This window comes from Kogia breviceps, chromosome 10 (genome assembly GCF_026419965.1).
Source record: "Kogia breviceps isolate mKogBre1 chromosome 10, mKogBre1 haplotype 1, whole genome shotgun sequence".
In the NCBI taxonomy this organism is placed as follows: domain Eukaryota; kingdom Metazoa; phylum Chordata; class Mammalia; order Artiodactyla; family Physeteridae; genus Kogia; species Kogia breviceps.
In genome coordinates, this window is record NC_081319.1 from 97,717,151 (window position 1) to 97,739,933 (window position 22,783).

General features: G+C 44.8%; 1 protein-coding gene across 13 annotated transcripts in view; it reads right to left on the reverse strand.

Moving 5' to 3' along the window:
- The window catches only part of PHACTR1 (phosphatase and actin regulator 1), a 536,379-nt gene that overhangs the window by 21,500 nt on the left and 492,096 nt on the right, over nucleotides 1-22,783 (reverse strand). For all 13 annotated transcript variants that reach the window (XM_067006755.1, XM_067006750.1, XM_067006751.1 and 10 more), the window contains 2 exons: nucleotides 17,513-17,763; nucleotides 15,115-15,271 (listed from right to left, as the gene is read on the reverse strand). In XM_067006755.1, the coding sequence (XP_066862856.1) occupies nucleotides 15,115-15,271; nucleotides 17,513-17,763 (408 nt within the window). The remainder of the gene's footprint in view (nucleotides 1-15,114; nucleotides 15,272-17,512; nucleotides 17,764-22,783) is intronic.

Consider the following 22,783-nt stretch of genomic DNA (forward strand, 5'->3'; position numbering starts at 1 on the left):
TGCCCTCTACCTTTTGTCTCTGTAAATGAGGCGGCACGACTTTTTTTAATTTATTTATTTTTTGCGGTACGCGGGCCTCTCACCGTTGGGGCCCCTCCCGTCGCGGAGCACAGGCTCCGGACGCGCAGGCTCAGCGGCCATGGCTCACGGGCCCAGCCGCTCCGCGGCACGTGGGATCCTCCCGGACCGGGGCACGAACCCGCGTCCCCTGCATCGCCAGGCGGACTCTCAACCGCTGCGCCACCAGGGAAGCCCAGCACGACTTTTAAAACTGTTGATTTAAAAGTTGATTTCCAGGAATTTGAGTCAATAATTTTCCACTTTTCCTCCCTCCTCATCATTCCCCTCAAGCTGTTAACAAATAGCCTGGCTACAGCATAAGAAAGAGCACAGGCGGGGGAAAACGGCCTGGGATTGGGAGCCCTGCCCTCCTGGCCTACATCCACCATTAGCCAGAAGGCCCCCTGGGCACATCGCAGGGCTTTACCTCTCCCTGCACCCAAGTTTCGCCAAATGACAAACAGCCGTAACAACGATCTAGCCTGAGAGAACCGAATGAGAAGAAGATGTGAAAATCCCCTTTAAAAATTAAGTATAAAGCATGAAATATTATTTCTGGTAACTTGAAAAAAAGTCTCTCACCTCAACTAGCTAGAGGTTACTCTTAAGAGAGAAATGGTTTTGGCTTTATTCACTGGAGGCTGTGGCACCAGTGTGAAACCCCATGGCAAAGACAAATTATTGTAAGGAATAAAATCAGAAAACACATTGGAATCATGCTGGTCGTGCTGAGATGAAATCAGTTTGGGAAAAACAGTGCAACTATGTGTGTTGCAGAGCATCAAACTCAAAAACACCAACAGCACAAAAACGGAGAGCCGACAGCCTGAATACTTGTAGTGTTCTGAAGATTAGTAGATATAAGCCCCAAATGAGCCATCAGGAAGAGTTCACCTGGAAAGAGTATGTGAGTTGTTACCATAGAAATTAGATACTTAAAGAAGTTAACCTAAGAATATACTCATCTCAATAAGGCCGTGTTTACATGAAGAACCAACCAAAAGAAATGCTAAAACAATGTGATGTCAAAAGATAAGGAAGGTGGGACTAAAAATAAATGTACTCTATTCTACTTTAAAGTGACTGAGGAGACCTGGTCACCTTTAGCTTAATCTTATCTGTCTGTCCATCCATCCGTCCATCTGTCCATGCACCCATGCATCTGCCTGCTCATGAGTGAGTCTGTCCATTCATCCACCTGTCCATTCCGTACCAGACATTGGTCTAGGCCTTCAGTCAGAGCAACTAACAATATTAACAAGAACGACTGGGTGTGGATGATATGAGAAAGTTCCGCCATCAAATATATACTGTGTTTTATCTTTTGTCCTTAGCCTCTTCCCAAAACACAAAAACTGAAATTTGACTTTAAAAAAAAAAATCCTTCAATAGATATAGCTCTATTGTAAAAGTTAACATTCTCCCCAGGAACACAAAGCATTTTAAAATAACCTTCCATCAGAATCTTCAACAAGTCTAGTATGATCTGGCAAAAGAGTAAGAGTGAGGCAAAACAAGTGCATCAGTACAGCCCCTAAGCACCACACACCTCACTAGTCAAGTGGGAACAGAAAATATCCTCAAGTTGTTAACTTCAAGCTCATCCTTGGTCCTCTTCCTATAGCGTTTTGTCTATTCTCCTGATCTCTGCCGTTTCCATGGTTTCTGAGTCAGTGGTTCTCAATCTTGTAGCACATTAGAATAACCTATATTACCTTAAAAAATACCCGATGGCTGGGCCACGCTCTTGGCCAATTAAATCAGAAATATCTGAGGGTAAAGCATTGTTAATATACTTTTTAAAGCTTCCTAGGTCATTTTTCAGCAGTAGCTGGGAACTCCTTAACTGTGGCAAATTCCTGGGCGCCAGACCTACTGACTTAGGAACGCTTGGATGGAACCCAGCAGGCTGTGTTGTTTAAACACAGGACATGACGACATACGGATCTTCAGGAGATCTGCATGCATATCCAAGTGTGAGAACAAGGGCACAGGCATCTGGATATTCTTTTCTTAACTTGTGCCTTCCCCCAGGTACCCCTGTACTTCTTGTCCTTACTTCTTTAAAGAATATCGCTTCTGATGAACAGATCTCTGGAACAAGGACAAAAAGTGATTCAAATGAAACGAGGAAACTCCGGGGTTCACTGTTGACTGACTGTCCTGGACGGTATCACGGTTAGGATGACTTGTGCAGTCTAGACGATACAGAAATGTCATAAGGATATATACTTATTCATCTACGGATTCATCCACAAAATACTGTGATTCCAGAGTTGCCCAATGCCGTGCTCTGTTGGGCGTCAATAAACGATGTATAAAACCCTTGACTACTTTCCAAAGCAAGGCAAGGGATGGAAAGTTGGAAGTAGGTGCCCTGACGCCTCCTCTTGTGCCTGCTCTGACTATGACACCTGGGTGACTCCAGGACCCACAGGGTCTGTGCAGCTCATGCTCTTTTCCTGTTTCCCCCAAAGGCCAACCTGTCATCTTGGGGCCATCAGCACGTCCCAAGGAGAGGCTGAAGGGTCTTATGTGAGACAGAGGCTGGGAAAGAGCTGTCAAGAATCCCCAGCCCCTTCTCTCCTCTTCATTCAACAGGACTACAGCTATTTTCCTACAGCTGCCTCTCAGGGCCTCTTCTGAGCTCCTATTTCTGGAACAAATCACCACTCCAGTTCAGATGAGATTTCACGCTGTTTAGAAACCTGGAGATGAAAACACAAAAAACCCCCAAAGAGTCCCAGATGCTTCCAGTAGAGGGGATTTTGATCATCTGATTTTGCAAGGTTTTCTATAATTCTCCTTTGTTAAAAGTCTCATTTCCATACTGTTTCCTGATCTATGACTCCACAATTTTAACATAAAGATTCATTTTACAACCAATAGTCCTGTAGAACAAAAGAGTGGTAAAGAATATAGGTATTCTCATTAAATTAGAATTGCTTAACCATGAGAATGTTTCATAAAATACATATATATGATGTAACAGACATCATATATATGTATATATATACACATATATATGTCTGTATGTGTGTATACACACACACACACACACACACACACACACACACACACACACACACACACACCCCTTTTTCCCCCAGCAGCATGGTGGATTTTAGGAATGTCTAACCAGTTTGGATTTGCACTTTTGCATTTTTTGAAAATCTATTTGTTAATTCTAAAAGAATCAGGAAAAATGGAGTTCTAATAATGGAATGGGTTTATTTGTCTAGGAAAGGATCTATTACATGGGAAAGGCAAAGAAGAAGAAGAACGTAAAAATGGAGCGTGATATAGCTGCTTCAATCGACTTTACCTTAACCATACAGGAAGCAAATATAAACGCTTTTACTGATTTCTTGGCCTTATCTATACAATGGACTGGGAGACAGATAGCTTGTAAGAAGAGACTGTATCCCCTCAAGTATGTTCCCAAAAAGAGACCATGAATCCGTAGCACATTATCTAACATAGGATCCGTAGCTCCCAGCGTGGTGGACAGTAGGCCGTATACTTTTCTCTCTCTCTCTCTCTCTCGTGTGTGTGTGTGTGTGTGTGTGTGTGTGTGTGTGTGTGTGTAGGCGAAACCTGACATTATATATACGCTTTTTGTTTTTTTTAATGAATAAGCTTGTTTTATTTCTGCCTGGACAAAGTTGTATGAATTTACAGCTCCTTCGTGGGAAACGCCTGAGTATTATCCAGGTGCTGCTGCTGACGGTGGGGTGAGAATCAGATTTCATAGGCTGTGGCCCCAAATGGCTACATGTGGTTCAGGACTGTGAAGAGAGAGGGTAACGCGCGAGAGAAATGAGATGGAGTCATGCTCCAAGGATGTGCCATAGGGACAAGGCAGGCTCCAGGCAGAAGGTACCCACTCAACCTCACTCCGCTTCCGCGAATCAGAGGGCAGCTCTCATTTTAACTCACAGGAAGATGCAGTGACCTCTCTCAGCATCTTTCAAGGGGGAGCTTGATAAGTTACGACATGAAGTTGAGCAGCAAAAGGAAAGTCATTACAGTCCAAAGGAGGGTTGGGTTTACCGTAGGTAAAGCTCTCTTCAACTCACTGACCACCTGTCAGTACCCAGTATTTATCTGTCTGCCTGCTGTGTTTTTCAAAGGCACTAATAGGCTGCCCGTTTTGAAGAACTATTTTTTTTAATGGTTCAGTGGGCACAGAATATAAAATTTTCATGATCACACTTCCTAAAATAGAAGCGTATTCACTTATATTTCAAAGGAATTGCCTTCGGAATCAGAGGGAGAAGCGATTTTCCAGGGTTTGTATCTTTGGATGATTTTCCTGTTTATATTCTGTCAAAAAAATTACTGTTTAGTTAGCATATATGCAATGTTCAAGGCTATTCTAAAAATCTTTGCATTCTAAACCAAGAAGAGTGAAATGAATATAATGAAGATAAATAAAATGAATTACTCTTATTAGCATTTTGCATGAGTTAGGGGGGTTTTTTTTGCCAGTAAACAAAGATGTGAGGGGACCTATGAAAAACAACTGTTCTGCCAATGTCTCAGCTGTAATCCAGTTCTGCTATTTAAATATTCAGGACTGCGTGCAAGCTCTAAGGGGAGCTGTCGAAAAATCACCTTCAATCAAACCTGCAGCCGAAGTTGGTGGATGAGGGAGAAAGTACGCTACATACCATGGAAATTATCCTGGAGACTAGAAATGCCAACTTCACCATTGAAACAAAGAACAAAGAAATCTTCCTAAGTATAACGGATTAGAGCTTCATTTATCATCTGAATGACAGAATCACTAGAACAGGCCAAATCCAAACTAAGGCATCAGATACAGAATCTTCAAAAGTACCTGATCAGTCTTCAAAAATTATTAACGAGATTTTCTCAGCTGTGATCAACTATTAAGATGGGGAAATGTCTCTCACTTGGGCACTTAATTTAAATGTTCTTTTAGCTACGTGGGATTGAGGAGGAAACAGTGCCCATGGAAGAAACTACCTATGAGAGGATTAACAGATTCCTTATTCGTGGGCTTTTTGACTTCTGAAAATGTTTCTTAAAGTTTTAATTCAAAACCTTTGAGTCATTTCTCTCTCTTTCAGACATGAATTGAGAAAATCAGATGAGATCTATGACTGGTCATACTTTCTAACAAATAACTGGCCTGTTTCTTCCAGTGAGAAGTGAATACATTTCTCCCTTTTCTGGGGGATATTAATTTTTAGCACTGGCTGGGGTCAGAGGTCTTGGTTTCAGATCCCAGTGTAGCCAGATAACTACAGGAACTTGCCTAGCAGCTAAATTTCTTTTGGCCTCAGTTTCTTTAACTGTAAAATTAAGGGTGCTAGAGGCAGTGATAGTGAGTGTCCACTGAAGTTCTAAAGTGCTCTATTCTATACTTCTTCACATTCAGAAGATGCAGTTGTGAAGGAGGTAAAGAAACTCACAAATAGGCTCCTTGTGATACAGGTACAAAGCTCACTGTGGGAAAAAAAAAAAAAAAAAAAAACTCCAAATAAGCTAATCTGAAAACACTAGACCAGATTTTGAAGTACTATTCCATGTGACAGAATCATCTTTCAACCAAAGTTTGGTGCTTCATAAGATGATTTAACTCATTGTTTATTCATTGCCTCCCAGTCGATTCACAAATGGCTTTGAGAGCTCCTTTCAAGAATAAAAGTATGACAGCAATGACACATCCTTATGACTGTTTTATACAGGGATCAAAAGACTGCAGGAAAGAAAAAATATATATTACAAGAAAAATGGTCTGACAACTCAAGTTGAAGTTGTTCCTATTAACACATGAATGTTTAGATTATTCAGTGATTAAATTATCCAGAGCCCTGTCCCATCCATTCTTCCAGGAACATTTAAAGGAAAAAAAATGGAAAGAGAAATAGTCGAAAATACATTCCCACCAATAAAAGAATGTGCTCCAGAAGGACCCACACTTTCCCCACAGACCCTGCCATCAGCATCTCTTTCCCAGCCTAAAACAGAGAACAACGCGTAACCCTGACTAATCTCTTCGAAGGATGACTATCCAGCTACCTTTTTGTTTTCTGGCCACATTGCAGGGCTCGTGGGATCCGAGTTCCCCAACCAGGGATCGAACCCGTGCCCCCTGCAGTGGAAGCACTAAGCCTTAACCACTGGACCGCCAGGGAGTTCCTGCCAGCTACCTTTTAAATGATACCTCATACAGTGTTGTGCACCAGCAATTCTAATAGAATTCCAACAGAATCAATTTGTTGAGGTTCTCCCTTAGTAACTTGTTGCCCTGAAAAGTGAACCTTAGGGCTTCCCTGGTGGTGCAGTGGTTGAGAATCTGCCTGCTAATTCAGGGGACACGGGTTCGAGCCCTGGTCCGGGAAGATCCCACATGGCGCAGAGCAACTAGGCCCGTGAGCCACAACTACTGAGCCTGCGCGTCCGGAGCTTGCGCTCTGCGACAAGAGAGGCCGCGATAGTGAGAGGCCCGCGCGCCGCGATGAAGAGTGGCCCCTGCTCGCCGCAACTGGAGAAAGCCCTCGCGCAGAAACGAAGACCCAACACAGCCAAAAATAAATAAATTAATTTTTAAAAAAATTTAGAAAGATATAGCACATTATTAAAAACAAAAAAAGTTAACCTTAAGCCCGTAGAAAACAAACTTATTCAGCTCAAGGTCTACTGTTCCTTTCTGAGATCTCCCAGTTGTACTTAAGCTAGTTTTTTCTTTAAACAGCAGCAATGTTTATTTTAGGTCTCATTTTTCTCTAATGGGGGTTATTTTGATCTCCTGGCCCTCAGGAGCATCCATTCACTGACACAGATCATGGGCATGTAGTGATGCTGGCCCCAGCACAGACCCGCACAAACTTTCCATGTGATCTGCTCCCTTCACATTAACCATGACTCTGCACAGCAACTGCCAGCTGGCTACCTCCTTCCTTCAGCCAATGTGAAAAGCCTTTTATTTATTGTTGTTTTTGCCAAATGAAAATTGTATATATTTAAGGTGTACGATGTGATGTTTCCATATGTATCTATATTGCAAAATAATGACCACAATCAAATTAATTAGCATATCATTCTACCTCAGAATGGGGGAAGATCTTTGCAAACGAATCAACGGACAAAGGATTATCTCCAAAATATATAAACAGCTCATGCAGCTCAATATTAAAAAAACAAACAACCCAATCCAAAAATGGGCAGAAGACCTAAATAGACATTTCTCCAGAGAAGACATACAGATGGCCAAGAAGCACATGAAAAACTGTTCAACATTGCTAATGATTAGAGAAATGCAAATCACAACTACAGTGAGGTTATCACCTCACACCAGTTAGAATGGGCATCATCAGAAAATCTACAAACAACAAATGCTGGAGAGGGCGTGGAGAAAAGGGAGCCCTCTTGCACTGTTGGTGGGAATGTAAATTGATACAGCCACTGTGGAGAACAGTATGGAGGTTCCTTAAAAAACTAAAACTAGAACTACCATAGGACGCAGCAATCCCACTCCTGAGCATATATCCAGAGAAAACCATAACTGCAAAGGATGCATGCACTCCAACGTTCATTGCAGCACTATTTACAATAGCCAGGACATGGAAGCAAACTAAATGCCCATCGACAGATGAATGGATAAAGAAGATGTGGTACATATATACAATGGAATATTACTCAGCCATAAAAAGGAATGAAATTGGGTCATTTGTAGAGAAGTGGATGGACCTAGAGACTGTCATACAGAGTGAAGTAAGTCAGAAAGAGAAAAACAAATATCGTATATTAATGCATATATGTGGAATCTAGAAAAATGGTACAGATGAACCAGTTTGCAGGACAGAAATAGAGACACAGATGTAGAGAACAAACGTATGGACACCAAGGGGGGAAAGTGGGGGGTGAGGGGGCGGTGGTGGGATGTATTGGGAGACTGGGATTGACACGGATACACGAATATGTAGAAAACAGATAACTAATAAGAACCTGCTGTATAAAAAAATAAATAAAATTCAAAAAAAATTAGAAGAATGGCAATCAGCAAAAACAGACAAACAAACAGAAACAGATGTGTAGTTGCCCTTAACTTTCTATCAGTCAGGTCACACTGTAGCCTCGACTCAGCTCAGCACCTTTCAGAAGATGTCAGCCTTCCTGGAGGGCTCTGAAGAGAGGATTTTCTATTTTGCCCAGTGAGCTAACGGGAGATGTCAAATGATCTGAAAGCAACTGAGCTGCTCGAAGATTCCACATGTTTTTTATGCAAATGCTGCAGGATTCAATAACTCCATCCTCGTCATATTTCACCCTGATTTAGCTTGTTCTGATCACTCAGTTCAGCTTGGGGACTGGTACTTAATTTCAGTTTTGTTTATGGGAGGGTTCAGATGCACAGTAAAAGCCCACTGACCTGAGCCATTCCCACCCAGGCTCTGTGGATGTGAAGATGAGTGGACACAAGTGCCCTCTTGTCGCTCCTCTCTCCTCTCTGGTCCTCTCTCCACTCCATCCTTCATCACAGTCAAAGGTGTGATGAGGAGGGTGCAGATGCTGCTTCAAGGCTGCAAAAGCCAGGTGGACAAGGAAGCTCCTTCAAAACTTCACTCGAGTCTATTTTCCTCCCTTCTTTCTTTCAAGTGATTCACAGGGACACACGTCTAGGGCACCCTCAGTCAGCCAAAGTTGAACTGAATTCATAGAGCCTTTGACTGTTATTCCTTTTTTTAGAAAGTGCTTTTGCAGCAGCAGAAATTACCTAGCCTGGGAAGGTATCAGCTCACACTTAGCCATCAGCCCTTAGATTTGGAGGGGAGATACCATTTGCCACCTTGGAACTAGGCTTCGGTGTATCGAGACTCATAACACTGATTTTCCCAAACCATCAACAGCATGCAAGCTACAGTCAGAAGTCAGGATTACTGCATTTTATTGCCTGTGCTATAAGCATGAAAAATGGATTTCAAGTTCCTCCCTTGAACATTGTATCATGATTTAAAGTGGCACATAATCCTCTGTACATATTATTTTATATTCTGCCTATAGTGTGAACTACTTAGGAGCATAAAATACAGATTTAGAATACCCTTTCTTTCTAGCATATCAAATTCAGAATAAGCGAGAATAGCACATTAGGTTTCATGGGGATGATCAGGTCATCATTTTTCCACCTCCCCTATCTCATTCCCCACCCCCCTGCCACCCCAAAGACAACAGCTATTTAAGAGGTGGCAATCGTAAATACCAGGGAGGAAAGAAGAGGGAGAATTTTGGTAATTTTCAAAGGTGGGTCCTACATCTGATCTGCCGTATGATGCTCGGTGTGGATCTCATGCTGTATGTATAGATTCAAACTATCAACAATTACCAGTGCTTTAACCTTAAATCCTTCCGATTCCCAGACTCAACACGCATTAAGGAAAACAAAGCAGTGACAGCTATTTCAACCAATTTCTTCATTCAACTTAATGTGTTTTTCCATAGTCACAAACACTCTGAAAACCAACTGACTAAATTCCTGAAAGCTGGGTCAAAAGTTCTTTTTAGGAATAGAGTTTATTGCTTTAGTGATTAATCCACATAACCACATTCAAATTAACTTGGATCCTAGAAGATATTAATTCCCAACTGCTACAGAGAGACACATGCACTTGCTCACATTGACATTTATCACACACAGAAGAGTTCTATCTCATGTCATCAAAGTGTACAGTGCATGCCCATAGAATTTAGGACTATACTGTAGATAGGAAAACCTATGGTTTCCAGGTCAGAGATTATATCCAGGGGGCACAGGCTGAGACATGATCCCAGGGTTAAACTTCATCCATAATTATATTCTGCTTGGTCTGTCCAATGTTTAAAAAATTCGGAATTTTCATTTTTAAAAAAATCCAAATTTTTTAAAAAATAAGATCTGACAAGCTGGTCTTTCATTTCTCCAAAACAACAGGGGACTGAAGCTGAAGAGTGGTGACCCCTTTTGATAAAGGATGGACGTTCCATCTCACTCCAGTTCCCAGCACTCCCTGTTAACAATCTTAGAACTGCCCGCTTCCCTTATGTTCAATACCTGCCTGGCCCCAGGTGTGCATTTGAGTTTGTGGCTCCTTTTCTAGGTAGACCCACTTTATGCTTCCCCAAATGGTATGGGTTAAATTGTATCTGCCCCAAATACAAATGTCGAAGTCCTAATCCCCAGCACCTCAGAGTGTGACCTTATTTGGAGATAGGGTCTTTACAGAGGTCATCAAATTAAAACAAGGGGATGAGGCTTGGACCTTAATCTAAGATGACTGGCTTCCTTATAAAAAGGGGAAATTTGGACACAGAGACACACACGCTGAGAGAAGATGAAGGCAAAGACCAGGAAGGCCAAAGACTGTCAGTGAACCACCAGAAGCCAGGGGAGGGGCCTGGAACAGATTCTCCCTCACGGTCCTTAGAAGGAACCAACCCTGCCGACACCTTGATTTCAGACTTCCAGGCTCCAGAACTGTGAGACCATAAATTTTTGTTGTGTAAGCCACTCAGTTTGTGGTCCTTTGTTATGGTAGCCCTAGAAAACGAATACTCCCAGTAGCTGAAATTAAGTCAGCATCTCCTTTGACTGCTGACAAGGATCACAGGTGAGTGGCCTGAATCACCAGCTATGTCTGGTCTAGGAAAAGGACATCACAAGGAGAACCATCCTTTCCAAAGCCCAGCAAGGTTTCCAAAGAGTTTCCCCATAGGGATGCTTCCCATTTTAAGACGGGGCTATGCCTGTTCCAGCTCAGGGGGATGCTGAAAACATCGTGGTCAACCATGATTGCAAAAAAAAGATGATGGCAGCCTGCTGTATAAAAAAATCAAATAATAGAAATAAATTGTAAAAAAAGAGATGATGACAGTTCACCCCTGAGCAGAACACGGATGTTTTAAGGGTGAAGAGATATTTTAGGGGAACAAGTATGTCATGGAGGCAGATTGCCCGAACCCTTATTTATTCCTGAGCTTAATTTAGATTATATACTCCTACGTATACTTCAAGGCACCTCCCATTTTATTGTCCTTCCCAGGCTTTCTCTCCCCGTGTCTGATCCAAACCTTACAGAAGGTATTGGAGGGGACTGAGGGAGGGGACCTCAGTTGGAGAGGACTGGACAGCTGAGTCTGAAAGGCTGGCTGTTCCCAAGAGGAGGCTTAGGCGCCCTGCCTGTTGAGTACCCAAGAACAGATCACGTTTCAGGGTCTTAGCTCCTTTTTAAAAAAATAAGTAGTTTTAGTAACTTACAGGATAACTCACTTTCTAAGGGATGTTTCAGAAGCAAAAGAACAACTCCTTTAGGCATCAGACTGCTATTTAGTCACTCAAAACCCCATTCCCAATGGTCTTGAGCACCATCCTTTAGTTGGAGGGGGGGGTATTTCTTCAACCAATCAATGCCCTAAGCTGGAAGGTGGCTTAGGGCCATATCAGCTGTCCCCTGGCTGATCAAGAGGTCACCCTCCCTATGAACACTGAGAAGTACGGCTCCATGTCTAATTTTTTAAATAATGATTTTTTGGGGGGTGGGTAGTAAGATGTATTTCAAATAAATAACATGGAGTCCTGTGGGTCGAATATTAATCTTAGGGGAGTAAAAAGCTTGGTCAATGAAGGGAGCTGAAAGTGGACTGGAGAGCGAAGATCACACAGGCTGACCACCTCCTAGGGTTCAAGTTGAAGGGCCTAGAGAAGAGACTCAGAGAGAAAGCAGCAGCATCTTGCATTTGGGGGCTTTGGAGGGGTGAGGGATGGCCCTGAGGTCTCCACATTTCCCCCAGCGGATGGACGTGCTGACCCCTTGGTTCTCTGCAACCAGCCTGAGTCTGTGTACATAAGGAGCAGAGAAAAGCGCACCCAGCTGACACTGTTCATGTCTCAAGGGCAGCCCTCACGTCTCAAATGGCGGTTGGTTGAAACAGTTATTTACTATCAAAGCATCCAGGTGACTTGATGACCGAGGTTTACGAGAGTCTTCCCAAGAGCATCCATGAGAAAACATTTTTGGAAGAACAATATTTTTGCATCCTTAGGTAGAAACTCTCCCTTAATACTTGACAGCATTTTACTTGATGTTTCTGCTCCCTTCCCCCAATTTGGGATTACTCTTGCAGTGCTACGTTATTCTTTTACGCTATTAAAACTGTCAGACGAAAATTACGTTTTCTATCTTGCTCACTCCATGAGGACCGCAGCCTTGGCCGTAGGCTTTTCAAAGAGCTCGAGCTTTCCAGTACATCTTACTACCTCAAATAGCCAAAGAAAGCCGCAGCCTTGTAGCTTCGGAAATGCAAACTCTACGACAGATTCCTACCTACTTCTAGTTACTCCTGATGATAACGAAGTTCACAGTTTGCACAAAGTGATCAGATGATCTAATCCCCTCAGATTCGGCAGTGCAGACCCAGAGTGAGCAAACGTCTGCTTAGGAAACCCTCAGAGCCAGAGCTAGAAGCCAAGGCTCTGGGCCTCAGATTAGTTCTCTCTCTACCAGGGTCACCTTCTGGTTTTCAGATTTCCCCTTCATTCTGCCCCGGCTTCAGGATACATGAGTGGCTGGAAGCACCCAGCTGGGTTCTCATTCAAAAGAGAAGAGTCTTTAACGTTCCTTTCTAAAGAAGACCTTGAGATGTGGATCAGGCCTCCCCACCAGACTTGCTGAACTCTGCACAACTCTGTTGACCTGCTCAACACTCCTGATGCCCTTCCTTTTAGGCCCAGTTCCTGTAATCTGGCTGAGATGCCGAGGGCTACACCAGAAGGAAATAAACTCCCGAGTTGAAAGAGTGAACAAAGAAGAAATGGACTCAGAGCTCAACGCTTGGAATATACCCAATGCTGTCCTCTCTACCTCCATCTTTCTCTCCCTGGTCAGCGTGTCTTCTTCTACTGACCAGGGTGAACTAGGGTTGGGAACAGACATCACTCTGGTGAACGCTCAGTGGATTTCATGAATCCTGAGCAGTATTTAAGTGCTGTCCGAAGAGGAAAGGTTGGGAAAGGGATGATTTCCAAGGATAAATCTTCAAATGCAGAGAACTTCTTGCAGTGCATGGGTGGCCTGTGTCTCTTCCCACCTCTGGGCTGCGTCACTGCCATAGCCACGTGCTCACAGTGGTGGGATGCGGGTATGGATTCGGGCATGAGAAGCTGGGCTGTGTCTTTTTAGGAGCGCGTTCTGGGACAGTGGCCTTTTTCACTTTGTCAGCTTCCTCCAGGTGGACGATGCTCTGTGATGGACAAGCAGGGTGGCCAGCTGCACGCATCTGCTTTCCACGTCTCCCACCTTTGTCTCTCCCTCCACAGAAGATGCCACCTTGGGCAGCTAGATGTGCTGGCCTCTCGCATCCCTCTGCAGAGAAGTTTTCAATTTTCCCCACAATCCTGGGGCTCTGCTTATACTGTCACAAAGCTGGGGAAATGGAAGTGAGGGAAAGAACTAGAATGAAGGAGACCCATGCTCCTGCTCCTTTATCCTAGTCAAAGGATAATGGAAATGGACTTTTGGGAAGAGGGGCTGGTCCCCTCTTCATTCTAGTCTCCCAATGGAGAGCCCTATTTGTACCAGGTGTAAAATTGAACAAGTTGGTACAGGAAGCAGCCCAGAAGTATATCCACCCAACTCACTGAAACCCAGAGAATGTGGCTATATGCATTGTAGGAAAGGAGACGTGGGGAGCCAGTATCGTTGCCTCCAAGTACCCGAAAGCAGGTGTGTTAAGAGGGGTGAGGTAGCTGCAGAAAGAAAAGAATATGACCAATGGGTGGGAGATGCATGGACAGAGATTTCACTTGAAGAGAAGGAAGAGTGTTTAACAGTCAGGCTCTTCCACCATGGGACAGGCTCCCTAGAGGAAGTTAGAGAGTCTGTTTTAAGTGCTTTACTTATATTGCTTAATTCTTACAACTCCCCATCTTATAAAGGCAGAAAACACAGGGGAAGAGGATAAGTGACTTACACGAGGCTATGGGGCAGTAAGTGGGAAAGTCAGGAGGAAACCCTGGGAGACCTCTACACACTGCATCCAAACAATGAGCATGGTGCCCGGGCCAAAGTGAGGGCTCACCTGGTGACTATTATTACAGAGGCAGCATCATATACGGTCAAGGGGGAGCTCTCCACAGCCCTTCTGTCTGACATTACGCAGGTAACTAAAGTTCTCTCTGGCGTTCTCATCTGTGAAATGGGCATAGAAATGTCCATTTCATAGGGGAGCTCAAAGATTAAATGAATGAACACACACAAAACGTTCAGAGGAATGCCTGGCTAATAAGTGCGTCACAGATGTTAGCTAACACCATATAAAGATGCACTAGGGGGCTTCCCTGGTGGCGCAGTGGTTGAGAGTCCGCCTGCCGATGCGGGGGACGCGGGATCGTGCCCCGGTCCGGGAGGATCGCACATGCCGCGGAGCGGCTGGGCCCGTGAGCCGTGGCCGCTGAGCCTGCGCGTCCGGAGCCTGTGCTCCGCGACGGGAGAGGCCACAACAGTGAGAGGCCCGCGTACCGCAAAAAAAAAAAAAAAAAAAAAAGATGCAGTAGGTTATAAATATACGCATAAGTGTTTAACATATTACTATGACATACTGCTCTGCCTGTGCCTGTAATACCCACTCATAGGGGCAATCACTCAAGAAGAGTCCCAGCTCAGTAATGAGGTATCTTTACCCACCACTGATGTCTTCTAGTTGCACAGTCTAGCAGAAAAGTCCATTTATTCGATTGCTTTGTGCTTCAGCAAACCACAGTGCCTAGGTATATAGGTCCTCAATTCTACTGGATGATGGAGATTGTTCTACAGGTGGTTATTCTCCCTGGAAATCCTCCTCTCAGCTTGAACCTCTAGTCGAGTGAAATGTCTAAGATTTTAATTAGTGAAAAAGAGGGGACCATAAAAGCAAGCCTGCAGCAGAAATGGAATATTTTCCATGGACTTTCTCTGCAGGGAGCTCTTCAGAGACACGCACGACAGACGTGAGGGTGGAGACTGAATTCTCGCGCGGAAATCCACGCAGCCGGCGGCCGCGCTGTCCTACCTGGTGAGCTTGGTGCCGATCTGCTGCCTCAGCTCCAGCCTCTCTTCATCCGTCTGCCTCGGAAGGATGTTCTTCTCTTCCAGCTCTCGCTTGGAGGGCCTGTTGCTGAGTTTGATGGCCAAGGAGTCCTTCCTGCACACCTTCATGGCCAGGGAGGCTGCAGGAAGGGAGACATGAGGCAATAAGGCTGTCACCCACCTGCTCGGGCTCCCCCCAGGGACGGCCGTGGACCACAAGGGGAGAGGCGGGGAGACGGATACAAGAGCCCAACACCTGAGCGCTGTCAAGACCTGGGTCAAAGGAGGAAAGTTGCAGTATGTGACCGTCATACAGTCCCTGCAATCAGCATGTCCTTTCTACCTCGCGGTATGCTGGGCGCGTGTGGCGCAGAGCCTGGGATTGGATCTCTGCCCTCCAGGAACTCGCCGCGCCATGTGGGCAACATCACAAAAGGAGGGAGGGACAGACTGCGGAGTGCAAAATAGACTGCAAAGGGCGGAGGAGGGACGGAGGAGGAGAGGCCGGCGGGTGCAGGATAAGTGAGGCCAACAGGCAGCAGGCCGGGGGGCATCTGCGTGTGTGTGGACGTGCAGAGGTGATGGATACGCAGAGGAACCACAGGAGACGAAAGAGAGCGGCTACAGTGGGGCTGGAGGGACGGAGGGAAGTAAAGTTGGGCAAAGTGGGGTCTGTGGGGGGGGGGGAGGGAGGGAGCAAAGCTCATCGAAACAGTCAATATTCTGGGTCTGCTTTTCTTTTTAGCGTAAGAGGTTCTGAGCGCCAAGAGCAGGGCTTCCTCACATCTGGAATAAATCCACGATTCTCAATCAGGAGTGATTTCTGCCCCCACAGGGACATTTGGCAAAGTCTAGAGACATTTCTGGTTTTGTCAAACTGGAGTTTGCTGGGGAGGGTGCTACCGGCACCCGGTGGGTAGAGGCCAGAGAGGCTACCAAACATCCTACAATGCACGGGGCAGCCGCCATGACAAAGAATTAGCTGGCCCAAGACAAGACGTCACTCGTGCCAAGGTTGAGAAACCCTGGTATAAAGCGTCGCATCCTCCGGGCAGGAAACGGTGAGCAGGGGCTGGGCAACCGCTCCTTCCCTCATGGACAATGTGGGCCTTTGGCTGCCCGTCCAGGCTCCTCTCCTCACCACCAGCACTATTTCCATCACTCAGGTTTAGCGAGCTATCCGAAGCCTGGTGAGTGTGAAGCAAGAGGAGGAGACTGGGAAGTGGCAAGTTTGGGGTATTCCTTTGGATCTTATATAGTAAGTACTTATCTCCCTACTTTTGCCACTGCTTTTAGAATGTGGGTTTTGGAATGAGACACAGGCAGCTTCGACTCTCAGCACTGCCGCTTAGTAGACGTGAGTCTCTGGGCAAGTCCCTTACGTCTCCATTTTCTCCCCTTACTGTAAAATGGGGGCAGTAGTTTATGCCCCTGAGTGTCGTAAGATGTAGATGAGAATAAAACCTTAGCATAATGTCAGGCACACAGCCGGTAAAAGGCTGCTATTATAGAAGTCCACGCCTTAAAAAGTTGATCACCGAAATTTAAATTCAGTGGCTGCTATTATAGAAGTCCATGCCTTAAAAAGTTGATCACCGAAATTTAAATTCAGTGGCTGCTATTATAGAAGTCCACGCATTAAAAAGTTGATCACCGAAATTTAAAATCGGTGTCTGCTATTATAGAAGTCCATGCATTAAAAAGTTGATCACCGAAATTTAAATTCAGTGGCTGCTATTATAGAAGTCCACGCCTTAAAAAGTTGATCACCGAAATTTAAATTCAGTGGCTGCTATTATAGAAGTCCACGCCTTAAAAAGTTGATCACCGAAATTTAAATTCGGTGGCTGCTATTATAGAAGTCCACGCCTTAAAAAGTTGATCACCGAAATTTAAATTTGGTGTCTGCTATTATAGAAGTCCACGCCTTAAAAAGTTGATCACCGAAATTTAAATTCAGTGGCTGCTATTATAGAAGTCCACACATTAAAAAGTTGATCACTGAAATTTAAATTCAGTGGTTGAGGTATGCTTAAAAATGAATTTGTTCCATATACAATGGTTAGTATTTTTATATATTTTGTAGACTGGAATTGAATTTTAAGGTGCCTCCCCTCCTCCCTATTTTTTTTTTAATTGATGGGGTGTTGCATCCCAATGAAAGCAATCAAAGAAAAAAGGAGACATCTAAAGAAGCAAGAGATGGCAGCACGATGTTGTAATTTTTAGTGCTCTGAGGCTGTTCAGAGGACAGTTACCCTTCCATCTCACTCATGAAGAAACAGTAACCTCGGACCTCAGATTAGAACCCACAGAGGTGGGCAGCTCTTCCCACCAGCCAAGCCCCTGCCACCCTCAGCGAAGAGTTTGGATGCACTCACTGGTATACAAGGAGCTGTCGTCATCTTCCTCTTCTTCCTCCTCCTCCTCCTCCTCTCTTGTGTACAGGCAAGAAGAGTCTTCGTAGTCTGATTCATGAGGCACATTTTCTTTATTGTCATCACATTCAATCACAACAGTGGGCACTTGTCTTATTTCCGGAAGGCCCAGAGGTCCTGCTTTTGTGACACTGTCACCCGAGTGCAAACCAGAGCTGTGGTAAGAAGTAGAACAGGGCACCCGCTGTTCAGAGCTGTTTAAAGAGAAGGAGAAAAGAGCACATTTATTCTGGCTAACGTGTCATATTAAATGCCTCAGAACCTTTTAAAAACTTAGCTGTCCCGTCCTAAGAGACACAAGGTCTACTGGGCAACTCAAGTCTCATTTCTCACCTACCAGCTAACTGTTTGGGGGCAGCTGAGTTACCTGATGGTGGTAGCAGCACGGAATAGGAAATGAGAATTCTACCGCCCTGCGGATGGATGGTGGTGACGGTAGCCCAGTAACGTGAATGTACACGAATGCCACTGAACTGTATACTTTAGAATGGGGAAGATGGTGAATTTCACGTCCTGTGTATTTACTGCCATTTAGAAAATAAAAAAAAATTTAAAATAAGTTTAACTCTTTTTATTTCTGGCTAAGAGCAGCAACCCCAACGGTCAAAGGAAGGTTCATTTGCAACCCACATGTCTGAAAGGAGTAAAAAGGTTCATTTGATGGTGAAGTGAGAGAGCCAGGAAAGAAAGAGACAATACGTGAAGTTCCAGCTTTCAAAGCTGTACAGCATGACTGGTAGGGGCTGATTGAAATGTCATGGATGGAGATGCAGAGAAACAGAAGAAGTGGGACCATCAGGCTGGAGACCCATGCGTGACATCAGGGTGGACGTGGGCAAGGGCGACTCAGACCAAGTTCCCTCCCAAGGACCACGTCAGACCCTCAGCAGACACGGGTAACGCCCGTCTGGTTTTTCAGGTCAATGTTCCCAGCAACAACGATGATCATACCTTTGGTTTCACCCCTTTAGTTGAACCAACTCAGATAAAAAATATTTTTTAATTAAAGATGATTTGCTTCTTAATAAAAGCCACATGAGGTTCATTACCAGAAAATCAGGAAATGTGTATTATCAAAAATAAAGAAAATTAGTTATTTTCTTATTAGAGTCTATCCAAGGTTCCTACAGCAATTTAGAATTCCTTCTTTATGACCGGCTCTGAATGAAGTCCAGCAAGAATAATGGAGCCAGAAACACATAGTTAAATTTTATCATTCTTTTTCAGATTAACTTGAAGTGGAATTTATGTCTTTCATTTAAGGAATTTCTAAACGTAGGAAACTGAATGCATTTTACCATCCGACAGTGTTTGACGTGTTAAGAAACGGAGTGTGAGGCTATGCTATCTAGCAATAATTTTGCGTTAGAACATCTTATCCGAAAGAAAACTCTTAAGGACATATGAATGCATGCTAGGTCTCCTTTAAAACTTTCCTTACACTTTATTTTTAAAAAGTTTTTAAAGAATGTGTCTAATTTCTAAATCTCAGCTTTTTATTTCTTTTTAAAAAATTATTTATTTATTTTTGGCTGCGTTGGGTCTCCGCTGCTGTGTGCAGGCTTTCTGTAGTTGCGGTGCGCGGGCTTCTCACTGCGGTGTCTTCTCTTGTTGCGGAGCACGGGCTTTAGGCGCGTGGGCTCAGTAGTTGTGGCACACGGGCTCTAGAGCGCAGGCTCAGTAGCTGTGGCGCACGGGCTTAGTTGCTCCGCGGCACGTGGGATCTTCCCGGACGAGGGCTGGAACCCACGTCCCCAGCACTGGCAGGCAGATTCTTAACCACTGCGCCACGAGGGAAGTCCCTCACTACACTCTAAATGATTGCTATGTCTAATTTAAATTCCATTCACTTTCTTCCTTCCACTGTTTGCAAAGGGCTGTTTTTCTCTTTGTATTTTTCTCATAACTCTTTAGTGACACAAATGGCAAATCTGGTTAACACATCATGAGCTATGATGTTCAAGGAAATGAACTAAACCAACTTAAAAAACTTCAACCACTGAAGAAGATTAAATCACATATTTAGAAAAATGCAGCATCTTAATTAGACATGAGCAGGTTAGGGGGCCCATTTCCCACCTAATTTAATATGAATGGCAGTGAGAACAAGAAGGTGGGGTACAGAATGGATGGGGTCGCATGACAAATCCAACAGCTGGCTGCAAGGTGACCGAGCACGCCAAGGCGTCAGTGGCCCACCTCACGAGGTGGCCCTTCCATCGGACAATGACACCGTGCTCCGACCTTGCTTGGATTCCTACACTGGGTATTAAGGGAAGTTGGGGTGGAAGAAGCGAAACTAATTCCATGGCTCCTGTTTTGCCCCATTCCTGCTTTCACCCCTCCTCCCCATTTCTAGTTTAATTATTGGCTCCAGTGAAGGCGGAGAGCTGGGGATACGACAACAGCAAGAATGAAAAGAAGCCAATAGCTATTCGTGTCCGGTGGGAAAAATCTTTTGAGGAAATACAAGTTGGAAACTAGAAAGCATAAGAGTTCCTTAAGGTGGACAGCTCCAAACTGCCTCAAGAGGACAGAGAAAGGAGAAATACTATGCAAAGAAAGAAAAGAAACTCAGCTTCCCGAGTAGTCTATGATACAGAGGAGACTGCGATTTCTCCTCTCTCGAAGATCTACCGGGAGGGGCTTCCCTTGGTGATGCAGTGATTAAGAACCCGCCTGCCAATGCAGGAGCCACGGTTCAAGCCCTGGTCCGGGAGGATCCCACATGCCACGCAGCAACGAAGCCCGTGCGCCACAACTACTGAGCCTGCGCTCTAGAGTCCGCGAGCCACAACTACTGAAGCCCACGTGCCACAACTACCGAAGCCCGCGCGCCTAGAGCCCGTGCTCCACAACAAGAGAAGCCACCGCAGTGAGAAGCCCACGCACCGCAAGGAAGAGTAGCCCCCACTCGCCGCAACTAGAGAAAGCCCGTGCGCAGCAACAAAGACCCAACGCAGCCAAAAATAAATAAATGTATTAACAGAAAAAAGAAATGATCTACGGGAAGTGTGCAACCCTGAGAAGAAGGGGCTTATAAGGCAGAGCCCTCAGCCCCTGGGGCAGGTCCTACATATAAGACTGCCAGCCTTGGAAAATAGGGACCAGTCACGGTGACAAGCGACTGCCTGGTTGGGGTATCACAGCAACAGCTGGAGACCTCGCCTGGCCGATCCGGCCGGTCTAGCGTGTGACAGAATGTCCGCTTTCCATTAAGGACGAAGAAGGTGTTTTCCAGCAAGCCGGGTGAATCCACCAAAAGGGTCTTAACAAATATTCTATTGATAAATATATGCCAACTCTGTGTCGGGAAAAATGCTGAGAAGGAGGAGGACAAATACCAGATGATTCCACACATCTGGTAGCTCTGGAGGCCCACAGGATAGCAAGCAAAGACACAAGGGGATAGAAGAGTTAGCTGGGAAGGAGGCCGGAAACGTTCTGATGAGGCCTCGGTATGAGCAGTCAAGACACAGATCCAAGTCCAAGTTCCGTCACCGACTCTCTCGTGACATTGGGCAGGGTAATAACTTTTCTGAGCCTCAGTTTCCTTGGGTGAAACCGGGTAGACGGTATCTTTTTAGTGGGTCTGGTGCACGTGTGTCCCACTGGCATGGCCCCAAGGGAGCCCTTGACTTGTTATTTATAGAAAGGGCCCTTCAAGCGGTTTCCAAACATTCTCCGTTTCAGTCTATCCTCCAGACTGTCGTCAAAGCAACCTTCAGAAACTCAGATGTAGCCATCTCATCTGTTAGAACCCTGAATGTCTGCCTTGGCTACAAAACCAGTGCTTCAAGAGTGATACACATGGCAAATTCCCCAAAATCCACATAACGAGCTGTATTATTCACAGCAAAGAACTAAGTCAACCGAAACGGAGCCCCGTCTTACATCTGGCCTCCACCGCTGGTGCTAATGGGCAGGAAGGGGGACACCAGTCCAACAGTCTTAGTAACGCTTGTTTTCTAGAATGGAGTTGTCACTTAGAAGACCTGCTCTAAATAAAAGGTGTCACCGCTAGAGAAGAGGGAGAACAGTTAGCCTGGAAGCAGTAATTCAGACACAGCCTGACATGCAATGCCTTGCATACACTGACCTGTATTATTCACCCAGACTTGCAACTCCTTCCGCACCTCTGTCCCCATACAACTCACCCTTTGTTCACATGCAACGACGCACTGCACGCTCTTGGCCTAGGATATGAAGGGATCTCACCTTCACCTGGTTACTTTCTATTTACCTTTCACTACTTGTCTTGGGCAAGACTTTGCCTAGGTTCTCAGGAGATTCCACAATTGTGAAAATTGGGAACATTCGTTTGCTTACTAGCTTCCTCTCCCCAGCCAAGCAGTAGGTGCCTCCAGGGGTGGGGACCATATCTTCTTCATGTCTGTAGCAGGTGCCTGACACCATGGCTGACACTAGGCGGACACTCAGTTACTGTTTATTGTTTTTGCTGAAAGAAAGATGGCTAGAATCACTGACACCTAGGTGCATTTTAAGTGGTTGAGAAGTCATACTCAAAGGGTATTAATGAAGAGATCATTCTTTAATTTTCAGGGAGTATTTTCAGTGTATTGCAGAGCTATAGGTACCCCTGACTTGATCGGCACTTTTATTAATGGCCTAATAACAGAATCAAATATGTGAAAGAACTAAGGTAGAAAAGGAAAAAAGTAAACATTTACTGAATGTGTTGCCCACTGTTCTGGAGACTTCCACGTCTCATTACATTGTTATAACAACCCTGCAGGAGAGGTGTCATTATCCTCATTTTATTAAGCAGGAAATGGAGGCTGTGAGAGGGTAATTAATAGGCCCATGAGGGCGTAAGCAGTAAAGGAAGGAGCTAGAATTTGAACCCACTCTGTTTCAATATGCTGTATCCAAAAATTGAATTGTGATACTTGTAAGATTGTGTACTTTGGTTGAACACAGACCCCACTAACTGTACACATGCAAGGTGGAGAACACACCACGCTCTGGCCACAACATGTGTACAAAACGGGTATCATGACTTTATAAATATTTTAAATCTTACTAACCAGGGTAAGTTATAGTGTCCTCTCCTGCCACAGTCAGGCCATACCTGGGGCACTGAGTTTAAAGGATGCATCCTAGACACTGGGTTTAGAAAAGTCAGGATGGGAAAAGAAGTCAGCTGTTTACCTATTGTCATGGTGACTTTTGTACCAAAATGGCGCTGTTGAG